The 16,915-nt window shown below is 55.3% G+C and overlaps 2 protein-coding genes across 8 annotated transcripts in view; one reads left to right on the top strand and one right to left on the bottom strand.

Annotated features, from left to right (window-relative positions):
• Nucleotides 1-2: 2 nt before the first annotated feature.
• MYBPH (myosin binding protein H) lies at nt 3-11,175 on the top strand. 5 transcript variants are annotated; one of them, XM_061381870.1, is made up of 11 exons: nt 3-3,174; nt 3,282-3,416; nt 4,157-4,324; nt 6,750-6,838; nt 7,193-7,388; nt 7,541-7,680; nt 8,236-8,395; nt 9,603-9,739; nt 9,849-10,035; nt 10,343-10,393; nt 10,908-11,175. In XM_061381870.1, exons 1-10 carry the CDS (start codon nt 2,928-2,930, stop codon nt 10,357-10,359), a joined length of 1,476 nt encoding a protein of 491 aa, XP_061237854.1. In that variant the 5' UTR covers nt 3-2,927; the 3' UTR covers nt 10,360-10,393; nt 10,908-11,175. The 5 variants fall into 5 exon arrangements, with proteins under 5 accessions (XP_061237854.1, XP_061237856.1, XP_061237855.1 ...); XM_061381872.1 differs by having other exon boundaries at nt 10,853-11,175; XM_061381871.1 differs by having other exon boundaries at nt 10,850-11,175.
• Nucleotides 11,176-11,486: 311 nt separating this feature from the next.
• Nucleotides 11,487-16,915, bottom strand: part of ADORA1 (adenosine A1 receptor) — a 41,492-nt gene continuing 36,063 nt past the window's right edge. For all 3 annotated transcript variants that reach the window (XM_061381877.1, XM_061381878.1, XM_061381876.1), the window contains one exon: nt 11,487-13,482. In XM_061381877.1, coding sequence (XP_061237861.1) covers nt 12,843-13,482 — 640 coding nt within the window. In that variant the 3' untranslated portion in view covers nt 11,487-12,842. The remainder of the gene's footprint in view (nt 13,483-16,915) is intronic.

The raw sequence follows: 16,915 nt of genomic DNA, 5'->3' as shown, positions 1-16,915 counted from the left end.
GCAGAAAGTGAGACCACCCTGTCCTCTGCTGCCTCCAGGGCATCCCCCAAAGGGGCAAGCATCACCAGATTCATCGGTTGTGGGCTTAACCCAAGAGTGCTGGAGGCCTTCTAGATCTTAAATTCATTGTCATCCAGACTTCTCTATATGGTTCTTTGTTGAAAGAAGCCTTTTCTGTTTCCAGGGGCTAGCAGGCACTAGGAAGGAAACCCTTTAATCCCAGCCCTTCATCTCTTCTCACCCTGGGGAGGGGTAGGAGCCAATATAGGGCCGGGTTAGAGAGAGCCCTGACCCTGGACTCAGAGGTAGGAGACACCAATGTTACCTCACACACTGTCCCACAATCACTGGTCTAGTCTCTGCAGATCTTGAGAGCTGGCCTTCTAAGCTCCCCTCACACTCTCAGTGAGCAGTTGCTCATCACCTTAGAAGAGCCCTTTTCATTGCTGGACTGAAATTGGTCAGATGTCATAGGGCTGTAGCCTAGCCCTCTGTCTCTCTCCTCTCAGGACACACTTAGCCCTCAGCCCATGCAGAAATCAAGGCTCCTTGGCCCAGCCTGGGACACGAGGTGGGGGCCAGATGAGACAGTGTGGGTCAGATAGGATGAGCTCAGATCAGCCAGGCTTCCAGTCTTCATAAAGTAGAGATGCTCTTAACAGTTTCTGCACACTCCAAGAGCCTTGGACAAGCTTTGTATCCTGAGTTCATCTGCATGCTCCAAAATCAAAGAGAATTTATTCATGGATTCCTGGCTGTTTGAATTATCTGTGACTTGGCCCAGTGGTTTGTGACACTACTTTGAGGTGTGGGGAAAGGAAATACCTATCGGCCTCCCTGAAATCTGAACTAGCTGGAGCAGGGCAGAAGCAACTAATCCCAAGGTCACTGCCAAGCTAAAGGCAAAGAGTGAGAACTTGGCCAGAGCTTCAAGGTTGCCTGGCATTTCACTGCAGGCCAGTGGGCCCAGCATTCCCAATCTGTGCCTACAGCCCTCCCACCACACTGGGGTCTTTGAAATGCCAGGAGCTGTGAATCCTCCAGTGCAGCTACCCCCCTCCCCATCTCCCCCGGCCACCCTTCCCCCATCCTGGGACAGGCTCTGCAGGGCTGACTCAGGGTCCCACAGAGTTAGTCACATTCACTTATAGCTGCAGAGTCAGAGCCCAGGGATGGGGATCGGGTCTCGGGACCTAAATCCCGCCCGGCAGGACTCTGACTCACCCAGCAGAGGGCTCGGGCACCCAAGCAGGGCAGGATGAAGAGGCTCCTGAGGCCCTCCACTGCCTTTCCCAACAAGGACAGCCACCATGGGACGTGGCCACCACACTCCTGTGCCCTCAGCGCTGGGGAAGGGGCAGAGTGTGAACGCGACTGATGGCTTGAAATAAATTACACAGGCATTGATTTTAAAATGGTAGGATATATCATACATGCTGAAGAGTGCACAAAATGTATTTTCTTTTTTTTTTAATTTAAAGAATTACTATATAGTGAAAGGCTGTATAACTACTACTCAGGACAGGAAACAAGACCTCATTTGTGCCTCTGAAACTCCATATCTCTGTCCCTCCACCCAGCGGCAAGCCCTATCCTAATCTTCCTTGCCTTCTTTTGTGGTCTTATCACCTAAAGATGCCCCGTGAAGAAGAGAGCTGGTGCTGCCCGTGTTTGAATTGAGTATGAATGGGGTCGCATCACTCTCTGTGCCCAGCTTCTTTCGCTCCCTGTTATGTCTGTTAGATCAACCGAGTAGCTGAAGTTTGCTCATTTTATTCCACTTTTGGTTTATAGGTGCACATATACGCCACTTATTTATGCATTCCTCTGTTGAGGCAGAGCTGTGCTCTCCAACTTTAATGTTATACACAATGCTGCTGTGAATGTTTACATGCATGTTTCTAGGACTGTAACTGCTCGGTCACACACTTTCAGTTTGACTAGATACCATCTCACTTTTTTCAAAGAGATTGCTCCCATCTACACTCCCGCCAGCAACAAATCTTAATGTTTTATTGGATGAATGACTCAGTGACTAGAAATCTGGCCATACCTGCCTCATTTCCCCCGTGGCACATGTCCATGCCATGTTCTGCTTCGAGGACTCTAGAAGTCTCTGAGTGCTGTCCTCCTCCAAGATCACTTCCAGATCTGTCTTACGACTTGATTTCACCCCAAGGGCTAGGGGACTGTCATAGTGTCCTCTGTAACAGACAAGGAAACTGAGGTCCAGAGCAGGAATTTGAGAGGCTGGATAACCTGGGGCCTTGGACTCCCTTCCTGGGGTCCCATTGTTAGAAGACTTCCTGCAATCCAGCCCACTTTGGGCATCTCAGCTCCCTCCCTCTCTAGGCCCTCAGCCTCATACAGCCCAAGTGAAAATTCCCAGGGAATGTGAGGGCTAGGGGAGTGTAGGAGCCCAGGAACACAGTTGGGAGTGCTCTAAGAGAAGGCTGTTGCAGGCTGTGTGCACCCAAGCCGAGAAGCCCTGAGCACAAGTGGCCCCACAGAGGCCAAACACACAGAGACTGATCTGGGTTCATTATCCAGATGGAAGCTCTGGTTCCCAATGCCCTGACCCCTGGCACAGCCTCCTGGCAATGTCCCATCTCACTGATCTGTGCCCTCCTCCCATCTGGGCACAAGAACCCTGTCTCTAAGATTCAATCGGGATGATGGACGAGGTTGTGTGCTCCTCAAGGGACCCTTGCAGTTCCTCCCCCAGAGCTATTCCTGGCCTATGCGCCTCCCTCTCCCTTCAGTCCCCCTGCCTGACCTGACCCCACAGCTGGGAACATTTGCTTGGGGGTGGGGCAGCCCCCTGACTATATAAGACTGAACCTAGGTAGTCCCAGGCACCCTGGAAGCACAGCTCCTCCAGTGCTAATCCCTGCACACTCCAGCTTGACCCTCCAGCGGGCACTGCAATGACAGAAAAAGCCACCTCGGAGGCCCCTGCCTGTGGTCTGGAGGAGACCACCTCTGAGTCTGCACATGTGCCCCTTACAGAGCCCTTTGGAGACACGGCAGCTCCGCAGGCTCCTGGGGGGGAGCAGGCTCCCGGGGGACAGCAGGCTTCTGACCCACAGGAGTCTGCCCCTCAGCCTCCTGACCCCGCAGCCTCTGCAGCCCCCGCAGGCCCTGCAGCCACTGACCCTGCACTTCCACGTGAAGGTGATGAGAGCTGGGGTGGGCGGAGGGGGGAGGCAGTCATGGCAGGGAGCGGTGGGGGGCGAGGTCTCGGCTGCAAACCCCTTCACCGCCCCCTGCTTCTCCCTCAGATGTCCCCAGTGCCCCGCTGCTGCTGGCCGTGGAGGATGTGAGTGACAGCTCGGTGACTGTGAGCTGGGAGCCTCCAGAGAGGCTGGGGAGGCTGGGGCTTCAGGGCTATGTGCTGGAACTCCGTCGAGAGGGAGGTGAGCTCCGGGTTAAGCCCTCATATACGGAGGGGAGGTGGGCCTGGGGGGCAGTAGGGACAAGCCCCCAGACTCTGCAGTTGAGTCAGAACAGAGGGAGACGCAGAGCGGGAGTGGAGGCAGTCTGCTTAAGCCTCATGGACAGCGTCTTGCTCACCTACACATCTCTGAAAGCAGGAGGGCATCCAAGGGGCCTCAGCAGGTGCCTTGTCCTCCAGCTTCAGGAAGCCTCTGAGTAACAAGGGTAAAATGGTCGGTGACACTGCGGTTCTCCTCTGTAAGAATTAAGGAGGTCCTGAGTCTCAGAGGACCCTGCTTGTAAAGAAGCTGAGGGAGAGGGCTAAGTTAGAACAAGAGACAGTGAGGAGAAGGAGCGGGGCTGTGGCCAAACTCCTGATGCCGCCATCTTGTCCGCTGCCGTCTTGTCCACCTCCGCGGCAGGCAAGTTCAGTCTGGCTCCTGCCTTTGCCTCCGCCTTGCTGTGTGACTTGGTGAACGTGTCCAAGCCTCTCTGGGCTTCAGGAAACCCGTTTCTGGCCACCACTCAAAGGTTCTGACACAAGGTGTCTTTGATGCCATTTGATACATGAGAAGTCAAGGAGGGACAGCAGAAGGAAAATAAGGCCCGGAAAGGGAGGCCAGCTTCCCCAGACCGTCAGTGAGCAGGGAAGCCCCACTGAGAAAGGGTGCCGGCGGCCATGGGGCCAGGCAGGACCTTGTACTGTCTTCATTCCTCTCAGCCTTGGACTGGGTGCCTGTGAATGCCCGGCCCATGATGGTGACCCAGCAGACCTTGCGGAACCTGGCTGTAGGTGACAAGTTCTTCGTGCGCGTGGCTGCAGTGAGCTCTGCAGGGGCTGGCCCACCGGCGGTGCTGGAGCGGCTCATCCACATCCAGGAGACCATCGGTAAAGCCCATCCCTGCTCCCCAGTCCTTCCCAGGCGCCTTAGCTAATGGATGGAGAAAAGGAGGCCAATGGATAGAGTCGCTTCCCCACACTCACGTGCACAAGCCACCTGCTGGCGCCATCTTGCCTTAAGAAAGTTCCAGGTTCCTCAGCAGCAAGGAGTCTCTGGAGGTCAAAGAGGTCAATTTTCTGGGTGGTCCGGCTTGCAAGCATTGGAGGAAGGGCTTCCCGACCCCCAGAAACGAAAGCTCACGCTGCCCCGGTCACCTGCTCAGAGTCCCAACACTTAAGAGTCATTTCATTCTTCCTATCTAATCGTAATCCCTTCAGCAGCCATAGAAGCTCATTTTCTGCTCATTTCATATGACCTGGGTTCCAGATTCTCCCAAAGGTTTTGGAATAGAGAAAAATCTTTGTTTGCCTCTTACTGTACCAAGTCCCTAGTGGAAAGAAGACGAACACCCTGCAAAAGACCTGTGAAAGTTTCTCCATCCCCAGAGGCCAGTGCTGAACTGGAAACCTGGGAGGCCAGCTGCTGTCTCCTTGCTAAGATTTCTATTTGTAGGGTGCATTAGCCTCAAGCCTACCCTTGCTCCCCTCCCAAGGCTGGTCGGGTTTCAGTCTGTTAATGGCAGTGAGTCATTTGGTCTGATCCAAGGTCTCTGGGGACAGCCCAGAGCCCCAGAGTGACAAGAGACATGGGCCAGCAGGTGGCCCGAGGCCTGCTCCACCTTCCTGCTTGTCCTGCCCTCCTCTCTCCCAGAGGCAGAGGGGCACCCCGCACTCTGGACAAGGCCACCAGAAAGAGGGGGCTTCATGGCCACAGAAGGGAGTCAAGTTTGGATTCAAGGAAATACTTTTCAGCTTTAAGGCCTGAGAGATGTGGGAACCACAGGGCTAGGCAATATAGAATTATAGATTGTCATGGCTGGTCCATCCAAGCCAAGACACCCCAGGACTCCCTTGAGGTCACCCAAACTATTAGTGGCAGTTCCAGAACAGACTCCCACAGAGGACCATTCCTGTCCCACCAGGTGGCAAGCAATCTTTTCTGGTGAATTTCAAAACCAGAGGACATGTCCACCCTTTGAGTCTGGGTGAGACATGGTCCCACCTGGCAGCTCAGTGTGATTCTAGCCTGGAAGTGGCAGGGAGACCTCCTGGTTGGGAAGGGGGCGTTGGCAGGCATCCTGGACCCTCCCTGATGGCACAAGGAGTTTGGACTCTGAGAGCTTGTTGGGGCCAGGACCTTCGACTTCAAGGCCTAACGTTGGAGGAGTCGGCTAGACTCGGCACCCACTACTCCATTAAAATTCCTTTGGCAGGAAAGAAGGGGATTTCCTGGAGAGAAGCGGGCAGGAGGAGGTTGTGAATAAACAGGGAGCAGCCAGGCCCTTCTTAGGGGCAGGGCAGGGTGGGGACCCTGTCTAGAGTCCTCAGCTGCTCAGCTGTCCCTCTTCAGCCACCTGGAGCTGCCAAGCATTCCTGGCCCCCTGCAGCTGCCTCTGGAACATTCCACCCCGGGTGCTCCCAGGGCCAAGTGCCTGCGCAGCTAGTCCTCAGAGACACCGTGTTCCTTCTCACTGTCCCCTGCCTCTCCGCCCTGCACGCCACTAACCACCTGCTGCCACCTGTTTGTCACTGAGGGGCCTCAGCCACCCCCACCCCCACCCCGCCTAGGCAGAGAGTTGCGAGGGTGTTGCAGCTCCCCGTGGAATGCCCAACAGCTTCAGTGGTTGCACCTGATGAGGTGATGGTCAGGAATGTGGTTCTCCACTGGAGCACGGGTCGGAAGTAAGGTGTCAGGAAGGACCTCCCAACCGCAGACTGAAAGGTAGTGGGAGGGAAAAGAGAAGGAAGCGGGTATGCCTGCTCTGGCTCCCTTTAGCAAGGGAAAGACCCCAGTTCTCTCACCTGGACTGGGGACAGAACAGTGTGCAAATGGGTCTCACGGGGCGTCTCTGAAGGCCTGGGCTGGTGCGAGGCAGAAGGGCAGAGGCATTAGGAAGGAGACAGTTGGCCATCCTTCTTGGGAATGCAGGCGACAGGTGCACACGCACTGCCCACCAGGGGGAGCCCGGGAGCCAGCAGGGCCCATCTGGAGTCCAGGAATGCCAGGGCTGCAGGGCAAATCCCAGCCTGGCAGGGTTGGAGCACCAAGGGAGTGCCTAGGATGCCTACCAGTTCACACCGTGGAGGTCCTGCCCTCCTGGAACCTCCTGTCTCTCAACTCCCCAAGGGCCTCAGGGGATTCTGGCCCCTGAATCTGGGGAGTGAGCTTTGCCCTGCCCACAAGGAGGCAGTCTCAGAGCATCCCAGGAGCCCTCCTGCGGGGCGCAGCCTCACTGTTTGTCCCGTCCCCTGCCGCAGAAGCCTCTCAGCAGCCCCCCTGCTGTGCTAAGCCTAGACTCTGGTTCTAATGCAGAGGCCCCCAAGATCCGTGTTCCCCGCCACCTTCGTCAGACCTACATTCGCCAGGTGGGAGAGTCGATTAACCTGCAAATCCCCTTCCAGGTGGGTATGCCTCCCTCCCAGGGTAAGAGCATGGGTGGAAATACAGGGCCCCGCCTGAGGTGTATCGGAGGAGCCCAGAAAATGTCAGGGTTCCCTTGGAGGTCTGCTGAGACCCACCCATCAAGATGCGCGTGACTCAGTCGATTCTCCAGCTGGCGAATAGGACAGGTGGCCCCGGGGCCGGCTGGACAACCGGATGATGAGGGTCTAGGAAGCACCTGTGGCTCTAGCCGCTGCTGCCCTTCCTAGGCAAGGCTGGTGCGGCCAGCTCCCTTGAGCACAGCTCCAGAGAACCCTGGAGCGGTGGTGGGGGCCTGCCACCTTCTGCTCCCATTCAGAGTTTCTCCCTCCCAGGGGAATCCCAAGCCTCAGGCTTTGTGGACCCACAACGGTCATGCCCTGGACAGCCAGCGGGTGAGCGTGCGCACTGGGGACCAGGACTCCATCCTCTTCATCCGCTCCGCCCAGCGCTCTGACTCAGGCTGCTATGAGCTCACTGTGCAGCTGAAAGGCCTGGAGGCCAAGGCAGCCATCAACATCCTGGTGATTGGTATGGGACCGGGGGAGGCAAGGGCTGAGGTTCCCCTGCCCCAGGACTGATGGCCAGGGGGGTCAGGCCAAGAGAGAGCGGTAGCAGCCCGATCGTGTTGAGGGAGGGGTTGCTGCGAGCCCAGCCCTCCTCCTTACTCTGTGGTCCTGCAGAGAAACCTGGACCCCCCAGGAGTATCAGATTGCTGGATGTCTGGAACTGCAACGCTACCCTCGAGTGGACACCGCCCCAGGACACAGGCAACACAGAGCTCCTGGGCTACACGGTGCAGAAGGCAGACAAAAAGACAGGGGTGAGGCCTGTTCGAGCAGGGTGTTAGGGAGGAGGGTCTGACTAGAGGTGGGTCTGGGGGAGAGGAAGTGGCCGAGGTGGTGGGGAAGGCCTGTCCACAGAGAGTACAGGAACTGAGGCCTTCTGGTCTGCCCACTGCCATCCTGACTCGCTGTGTGGGTTTTGGCAAATCTCTTTAAACTCTGGACTTCAGTTTCCTTCTGAAGACTGCAAGGACTGTTCTCTGGGGCCCTTCAAGCTCTAAAGCAGTGCTTCTGAAAATGTAATGTACATGTGAATTACCTAGGAATTTTGCTAAAATGCAGGTCTTAATTCAGTGGGTCTGAGGTGGGGACTGAGATCCTACACGTCTCTGAAGGTCCCAGGTGATTCTTTGCAGGTCATCTGGCCACACTTGGACCAGTAAGGTTCTAGAATTCTCTGAGGTCCCCAGAGAGGTCGCCTTCTCCCAGGAGTTGCTTCTCCGCACTCCAAGCCCCTCAGAGGAGAAGGCCCCAGGGGGCGCAGGGAGGGCGAGGGCATGGGGAGTGAGGACAGCTGGGCCGGGCTCTTGCAGCAATGGTTCACAGTGCTCGAGCGCTGCCACCCCACCAGCTGCACTGTCTCCGACCTCATCGTGGGCAACTCCTACTCCTTCCGAGTTTTCTCAGAAAACCTGTGTGGACTCAGCGCCTCAGCAGCTGTCACCAAGGAGCTCGCCCACATCGTAAAGACAGGTAGGTCTGGGTCCAAGACCAGAAAGCAAGCCAGGCATCGCCATGCCCGTCTCTTCCATCCCTTGGAGTGTCGGCACCCCTCCCTGGGTGCATCTCACGGGAGTCCACTTGCCAGAACTTTGGCTGCTTCTCCACACCCAGGCCACCGCTATGCAGACACACACATTCACAGAGTGACTGTAAAAGATGGATGTGGTTGACTGATCGTAACAAACACATCAGAGTAAACCACGCAAATGAGCAGCACCCCTTGGGAGACTGCACTTATGCTAAAGATGCCATGTGGTTGCCAACATCATAGCAGTCACTGGGTCTCATGTACAGCGTCCCAAGAGAACCACTCTGAAGGACAGTGTGTGTGGTTAGGTAGACTGGCGAGTTTGCTAAAAGCAAACTCCCAACCCTAATATAGCACCACGTAGATGGACAACAGAGATATGGTTATTTACTGTTTCTACATAGACACATTGTCCTCTTGCGTCAAATGTGAAATTCCCGGTCCTTTCTCCCTGTCACCTTGTGTGTCACCTGGACGTTGGGCCTAAGGGCCCCACACAGTCCGCGTGGGCCACAGAAAGCACACTCTTTTAAACACCAGCCTAAGTTGCACAGAATTAGGAAAAAGGTTTTGTTTAAAAATAGAAAGCCAGTAAAGTCTCCAAAGACAAAGAGAAATAACATGTGGACTTGCTGGGTTTTAGTCCCCACCCTCAGTCAGCCACCCCCCTCCCTGCCTCCCTGTGACTCGCCCAGCCATGGTTTTGGCTTTCCTCTGCCTCTCTGAGATACTCTGTCTTTGCTCCTGCATGTTGGCTGTGCCTGGCTTCCCAAAGATCTCAGGAGCCTGGGGTCCTGCCATGGGGCTCCAGAGGTGGAGGCAGGGGTGAAGTGGGCTGTCGCCTGCCCTCAGCCTTCCTCCAGACCACTGGCTCTCTGCTCAAAGAGCCACGACCAGCACGTGGCCTTCCACCTCTTAAGCCACAAACTCACTGTGTGAGATTGGCAAGTCCCTCATCCATGAAGGGTCTTAGTTTTCCATCTGTTAGCTGGGGTGATAAACGTACCCTTCCAAAGGAATGCTGTGTAGATTAAATGGGATACCTAGGTGTAAGCTATAGTGATTATTTCAGGAAAACAGATGAGGTCAGTCTTAAGAGGTCTCGTCCTGTAACCTCAAACTCATCCCCTCTTTCTCCTCTGAAACCAGATATTGTTGCCAAACCTAAAAGCTTTGTTGAGCGAGACTTCTCAGAAGCCCCCTCGTTCACTCAGCCCCTGGCTGACCACACCTCCACCCCCGGCTACAGCACACAGCTCTCCTGCAGTGTCCGAGCTTCACCCAAGGTGAGGTGAAGAATCTTTCCAGACAACTCTGCCTAAGCCTGAGGGTGGCCTTCGGGGGCTTCATCCTGGCCCACACCCTTCCCAGCTCTCTCTGACCTTGCCCCCCCAGCCCAAGATCATCTGGATGAAAAACAAGATGGACATCCAGGGTGATCCCAAATACCGAGCTCTCTCTGAGCAGGGTGTCTGCACCCTAGAGATCCGGAAACCCAGCCCCTTCGATTCCGGAGTTTACACCTGCAAGGCCATCAATGTGCTGGGGGAGGCGTCTGTGGACTGCCGGCTGGAGGTGAAAGGTGAGGCCTGAGAGAGGCTGCTTTTTAGGAATCTTCTGATGCATGGGAGACCAGGAGAAGCCATCTTTTCTCCTGCTGGACTAGATGAGGCTGAGCGCTGAAAATCAAGGCAAGATGAGGATAGTAAAGATAGAAGTCAGGCTCTCAGGAGGACTTTCCAAATGTGGGAAAAGGAGGGCTGGAGTCTGCCTCTCAGACACACGGCTCACTGGGTGAGGGCTTGAGACTCACTACCTCCCACCCTGCACTTGGGTCCCCAGCAGACACCCACCCCCTCCCTGAGCTCTAACCTTCAGGTCTCTCCCAGCCTCAGCCACACACTGAGGAGCCTCTGGTGGAAGCTGTGAAGAGGAGAAAGGTAACTGCATGCACCCCCTCTCCTGCCTCTGGGGGTGGAGGCCTGGAGCAGGGGTGGGCTTAAGAAGGGAGGGTGGCAGTCAGCTGAGTATAAATCTGCAGTCACAGGCAAGATACCTGCACAGTCCTGGTGGTGCTCCGGAGACCCAGCACAGTAGGGTGATGCTGGCAAGGCCTGGAAGGCTTGGGCATCCAGGGGACGGGCACAGGACAGAGTCTAGTCCCGACTCTGAATGACCTTAGGCTGGGGCATCCCCGTGGGATAATTTCCTCAGCCAGAAAAGTAGCAGAAACAACCATGCCCTGACTGCCCTTCCCAGGTGGATCTGAGGTTCTGGACGGGTGAGGGTATATCCTAGAGCTGCGGGAGGCAGAGCTGGAGCCCGGGCTGCGGGTCTAGGGCCTGAGGGGAGGGGGGCCGGGAAGGGAGGCCTTCTCCCCCTTATCATCTCTTCAGCAGGCGCACGTCTCCCACCTCTGCCTACCAGCGGGGCTCGTGAAACGTTCTTTGCCAGGTGCCACAGGCCTGAGGGGTCAGGGCTGCCAGGCCCAGAATCAAGCGCCTCAGAGGCCCGAGGTGTTCACCCCACAGCGACAGTTGATGGCTTTGCTCCTTGGTACCTGCCTCGCCTCTGTCCCTCCGCTGGGAGTGGGCCTAGCAGGCCTCTGGACAGGCTTCTAGACACCAGGAGCCCTGGAAGTTGCAAAGATCGGAGCTCTCCTGCAAAGAGTCGTATGCTGGGCGGGAAGCACTTGAATAAAGGTGTTTGGTGTTATGCTGCAGCGCCTCTGTGACAGTGAGAGTCAGCGTGACGGGCGCTGTGTCCCCAGGAGGGTGGGCTGAATGGTCCCCATGATGGAGTCTCCACCTCTGACACTGTGAGGAAGGTCCAGTGGGAGGGGACCCGTGATCTCATGGGGGTTTTCCAGATATGAGATCTTTTAGGATATTGTTTCACATTCAGTTTGCTGACCTTAGAGGATAACTACAGGAACAGACACACCCTTCTCTGGAACCCTCCTTGCTCCAAACGCCTCCATGCCCTCCCGATTCCCTTCATTTCTCCCCAGACACCACCACTGATTTCTATCTGTTGAGGTTGCCTGTTGCCCTCAGTGGTGGAGTGCATTCTCCATGAGGGTTGACGGTCTTTTATTAGTCAAGTGACCTCCCTGGGAGCCAGGGGACATTCCACCTGAGAGAGGGAAGGGCCTGGAATCAGCCCTGGAGTTGCTGTTCACACTTAGAACCTGGCCCCTCACTCCTCTGTATGAGGAGCTTTGGTTTGGGCCAGGAGTAGGCCCTTGCCCAAGGGTCTAGTCTAAAGGCCTAGACTCTGCAACAGAGCCTCAAAGCCCGTGAATATAGTACTAAGTGCCTGGGGTGCTTAGGGTACTTAAAATCCGGTAAGACCTTCCTGTCCACACACGCCAGAGGGGCATCTCCTCCGGCCTGAGCAGCCTGTCACACTCATCCCACGGTGCCCATGGCAGCCCACTTTCCCTTGTTCGTCTCCTCCCCAGGCAGGCAGCATGTTCCCAAGAGTTGACAGGTCTGGAGTTCCCCAGAAGCAGCAAAGAGGGGTGTCACCTAGGAGGGTGCCCAGCACAGAGGACTGGAGGAGCTGGTAGAGCTGGTGGCCCAGATGACAAGCCACAACGCTTCATTCTCTTACTTGGGATGCTCAGGGCAAGAGTCAGGGCTCAATGCTTCTGCCTCGTGGCTGTCCGAGGCCCACACCTGCCATTCCACACTAGTTCCAGGGAGCTTGGAGCTCCCACTCAGGGACCAAGGGCTAGTGGAGAATGAAGCAAACACTGGAAATGATTTCTGGACCCGTTCTTTCTGCCTCTCACAAGTATAACCTTGGAATCCCGGGGGCGAGGAGAGCAGGCACCCTGGCAAGCATCATGGTCAGAAACACAGGGTTGTGGGAGGTGGGGACTAAAGGCTCCTTGATTCCTGCCTGTCAGTGGCTCTGGCCACCTTCTTCTGCAGAACAGGAGAGAAAACAAGGCCAGGACATCCACTTTCTCTCCTTCTCTCTGTCTTGGCAGGGAGCTTCTCTCCTTAAGCTGGGTCCCAGGGCTGCAATCCCAGCACCTGTCAGACAAGCCACTGTCCTGCCTGCTGTGGGAGCTGAGCTTGCTCTTCTGGCCTACGTGGTCCCACGGCAGTCTCAGGGTCTCAGGCCCACTCAGGCCATGGCACTGGGCTGCCTTGGGTTGATCAGGCAGATGGGGAGGCCCAAGCCACTTTCCTCTTTCCCTCAGGTTACCTGGTTCTCTCCCCATAGACTGACCTCCCAAACCTCCCCCAGGACCGTGAGGGGCGGGTCACAGCCACAGCCCACAGCAGGGAGAGACCAGGGAGACGAGTGGGATAGCAGGGAGGGGAGCCCTGGGCTGAGACACCCCAGATGCGGGCAAGGGGGGGTGGCGGGCGGAGTCTAGTCATCGGGTCTCTCTGCTGGGGCATCCTCATCAACGGGGGGCGCAGGCTGGCAGCGGAAGTGGTCATTCCAGATCTTAAGGAAGGTCACTCGAAACTTCTGGATGCGGAAGGCGTAGACGATGGGGTTCATGGCCGAGTTGCCGTGTGAGAGGAAGATGGCGATGTATATGAGGATCCTGGGCATGTGGCAGGAAGGGCAGAAGAGGGTGATGCAGTTGAGGATGTGCAAGGGCAGCCAGCTGAGGGCGAAGAGGAAGAGGATGAGGGCCAGCGACTTGGCGATCTTCAGCTCCTTCCCATAGTACTTCTGCGGGTCTCCGGAGGAGGCCGACACCTTCTTGTTGAGCTGCTTGCGGATCAGATAGAAGACCTCCATGTAGATGAGGACCATGAGCAGCAGCGGGGGCAGCACCCACACGAAGAAGTTGAAGTAGACCATGTACTCCATGCTGATGACCTTCTCGAACTGGCATTCAATCACAGGCTCGCCCACGCTGCCATTGGCCAGCCAGTCCCGCTCCACCGCGCTCAGGTTGTTCCAGCCGAACATGGGCGTCAGGCCCACCACGAAGGAGAGAATCCAGCAGCCAGTGATGGCCACCACAGCCCTTCGAGGAGTCACCACTGTCTTGTACCTGAGGGAGAGGAGGGCAGAGTGTGAGGCCCCCTTCTCGGTTCACCCAGCCCCGGGGGTCTCTAAGAGAAGCTCCTTGCTCAGCCAGGGCCCAGTAAGTGGGGAGGTGCATGTCTTTGGCTAGAGGGCAAAGTCTTTGGGATCTAAAATTTAGGCCAGAACTTGCAATGCACTGGCTCATGTCGCCTGCTGAGGGTGGGAAAAATCTAGAAGGAAATAACAGATGAACTCCTTTAGGAGTTTTACTAAAATTACCAAAGTAAAAATTGTTCATACGCACTTGGAACACCCCCACTGGTGACCTTATCATGGCTTCATGACAGTCCCCACGTGGTAGAAAAGCACCACCAGAATGAGGGCCCATTTGACAGCTGAGAAGACTGATGTTCAAGGTAATCAAGTGTTCTTCCTGAGGCCACACGGAGGGTGCAGGCTATCCTGTGCTTCCTAGCTTACCACACAACAAAATGATTAACAAACCACCCCTCCCCTTGGGCCAGCTGACTCACTATCATAAAAAGCTCTCCCACACCCGCCTCCCATGGCTCCGTCCCATCTCCCCACCTCCATCCTAACCTCCCCTCCTTTTACAGTCATTGTACAATGCTTATCTCCTGAAGGGTTCATCTCAAGAACCAGCTCTCCTCCCCCAAACTAATTGGGAATTATTCTCAAAAAAGAGAACTGACGGTTCCTGAGGACTGCATGCAGGGGACCTCAGTTTAGGCCTGCATGCCTGGGCAAGGTCATCCGTTTTCTGAGTGCTTTCTGAATGCCAGGTGTTGGTCCCTGTGCTGGGACCAAGATAAAGAACCCCTTCCTCTACACAGCTCACATTTTGAGTGAAGAAACAGAAAACATAAAAGTAAGAAAGAAAGAATACAGCTACAGGTTGTGATATGTCCTTTGAGGAAAATGAACAGGACCATATTAAGGGACAGAGCCCCCAACCCTCTTCAGGCCATAACATACACAGATATGAAACCATTAGGAGGGCCCTGAGAATGGACGCGGCTGCCCGTGGGCCATGCCTCTCTCTCTGCCACTGTCCCCACGGTGGAAGAGATGCAGTCTAGAGGGGCTCCCCGCTTCCCTTTAAACCAATTCAGCCAGCAGCCAGCATGTCCTTGGCCCATGCACTGGCCTTGGGATGAGTGCCAAAGGCTGGGGCCTGCCTGGCTCTGGGCCAGCAGCTTGCCCAGTTGTTATTTTCCGATGCACTTTCTGAGATGGATGGAGTGGCCTCCTGAGCATGTAAACAGCTACTGAGGCCCACGGGTGTGAAGGCGGAGGCCTCCTCCTAGCTCCATTTTCTTCTGTCCTCTGCCTGGAGAATCTGCAGCTTTGTCCTCCACAGCAATATTTACTTTACTGGAGTGGAAAGGGGGATGATTTGGGGGATGTGAGAAGCTGGACCCACTCCCACCCCGCCTAAAAAATGAGCACTAGAAGGGACCCTGGGAACCTCGTTTCTAATCTCATCATCCCAGTGGGGAAACTGAGGCCCTTAGAACACTCCAACACCACAGCGTGGTTCCCCTCCCCTACTCTGTAATCTTGTGTCCCCAGAGCTCTGAGGAGTCTTGAAAGCTGCCCAGATTGCTTGTGCCTATCTGAAGTTATGGTTTTTCCTGTGGTCATGTATGGATGTGAGAAATAACTTGGACTAGAAAGAAACCTGAGCATCGAAGAATGATGCTTTTGAACTGTGGTGTTGAAGACTCTTGAGAGTCCCTTGGACTGCAAAGAGATCCAACCAGTCCATCCTAAAGGAGATCAGTCCTGGGTGTTCATTGGAAGGACTGATGTTGAAGCTGAAACTCCAATGCTTTGTGGCCACCTGATGGGAAGAAGTGACCCATTTGAAAAGACCCTGATGCTGGGAAAGATTGAAGGTGGGAAGGGAAGGGGATGACAGAGGATGAGATAGCTGGATGGCATCACAGACTCAATGAACATGAGTTTGAGCAAGCTCTGGGAGTTGGTGATGGACAGGAGGGTCACAAAGAGTCAGACACGACTGAGTGACTGAACTGAATCCTTGCATTCTTGCTGTAACTAAAGCCTATTTCTGCCTCTTGAATCCCCAGCAGAATAGCAAGCCTGGTGCATACTTTGGAGCCACAGATCCATATCTGAGTCCCAGGTCTGCAACCTACTTGGTCAATTCTTCCTCTGTAAGATGAGACTATGGGACCTACTTCGGATGAGTTAATATATGTGAAATGCTCTGTAAGCACCCCACCAACATTCCTGTGCCTGAGCTCCTACCCCTCCAAAGCTCCTGAAAACACACACACCTGGGAAACCCTGCTATCTTTAGATGTTCAGCAAACGTAGCCCAATGTGTCTGCAATCATCTGGCTCAGGATTTGTTTCTGATGAGCTCCAATTGCTTTCCCATGTGTCCCATGGTGAAAGAAGTTCTGGCAGAGTCTGTGGGCTGTGACTAAAGGACTGAAGATCATTCTACAAAAGAGAAAGGCACTCTGTCACAGCTGTCACAAGCAGGGGGCAGGGCCCTGGCGTGAGCCTCAGCAGGGCCAAATGGGGCTGCAGCTGCAGAAGGAAGGGTGGAGGCAGGCGTCCCCTGTCACAGTTTATCACCTCTGTGTTCACATCACGTGTGCCACTTATAAGGTGCTTTCACATTCATGTCTCAGGTCATCCGCACGACCACCCTGCAGGCTGACTATGGGTTGTTTAGTTGTGGATGATAAGCAGATTCGGAATATCCCTTTCTGACAAGCTTTAAAATGCCTGTCCACAGGTGGTACTACCCGGAGAAAGAAGGGTAGACACGGTGAGCTCTGGTATTGCCATCCAGCCTGAGGACTGGAGGCGGGGGTGCCTAGCCCAGGACTCACATCTGGGCAATGCTGACCCACCAAGAGAGGACCTGAACTCTGACAGTGTCCCAGATGGGAGACAAGGAGGAGGCAGCTTCTGTCTAAAGAGGTGCCCCCCTTTTCTCCTTCCCGCACCTTTCTCAACTGCCTGGAGCCCTGGGGTTAAAGCTTTCCTGGGGCTCCTCCAGGACCAGGTCCCAGCAGACCCTGCAGCCTACGGTATCAGTTCTCATCTGTTTTTCTTGCTATTTTTTCCATAGTGGGAAAGGATTAGACTCAGAACCTTGGTGGGGTAGGGGCAGGCATTCACAGGAAGGGCTGTCTCCCGGGGCTGGGAGAAAAACTCACTTCTCCTTACATGTGGGAAAGAGCAGCAGAGGCTGCAAGTTCTGGGGTGCACATAGAGTGGGGCATGTTCAATAGGACAAGTGCTTGTCCCCCTCAAGTCATGGTCTAAGGCCTCATCACCCCTGGGGCTGTGCTGAGAGCTAGTCAGAGAGATGACTGCCCCAGACAAAGGGGAAGCAATTGCATCGAGGCACTGAAACACCAAGTGGGGCCCCACCGCAGGCAAGTGGGGTGGGC

The sequence above is a fragment of the Bos javanicus genome, chromosome 16 (assembly GCF_032452875.1).
Source record: "Bos javanicus breed banteng chromosome 16, ARS-OSU_banteng_1.0, whole genome shotgun sequence".
NCBI classification, from domain to species: Eukaryota; Metazoa; Chordata; class Mammalia; order Artiodactyla; family Bovidae; genus Bos; species Bos javanicus.
This window is presented reverse-complemented; position numbering and strand designations above follow the sequence as displayed.

Excerpts from the sequence above, each read along its gene's own strand:
- MYBPH (XM_061381870.1), top strand. The coding sequence starts at position 2,928 with ATGACAGAAAAAGCCACCTCGGAGGCCCCTGCCTGTGGTCTGGAGGAG. Across the intron at positions 3,175-3,281 it reads CCCTGCACTTCCACGTGAAG|ATGTCCCCAGTGCCCCGCTG; the intron begins GTGATGAGAGCT and ends CTTCTCCCTCAG. Across the intron at positions 4,325-6,749 it reads CCACATCCAGGAGACCATCG|AGGCCCCCAAGATCCGTGTT; the intron begins GTAAAGCCCATC and ends GTTCTAATGCAG.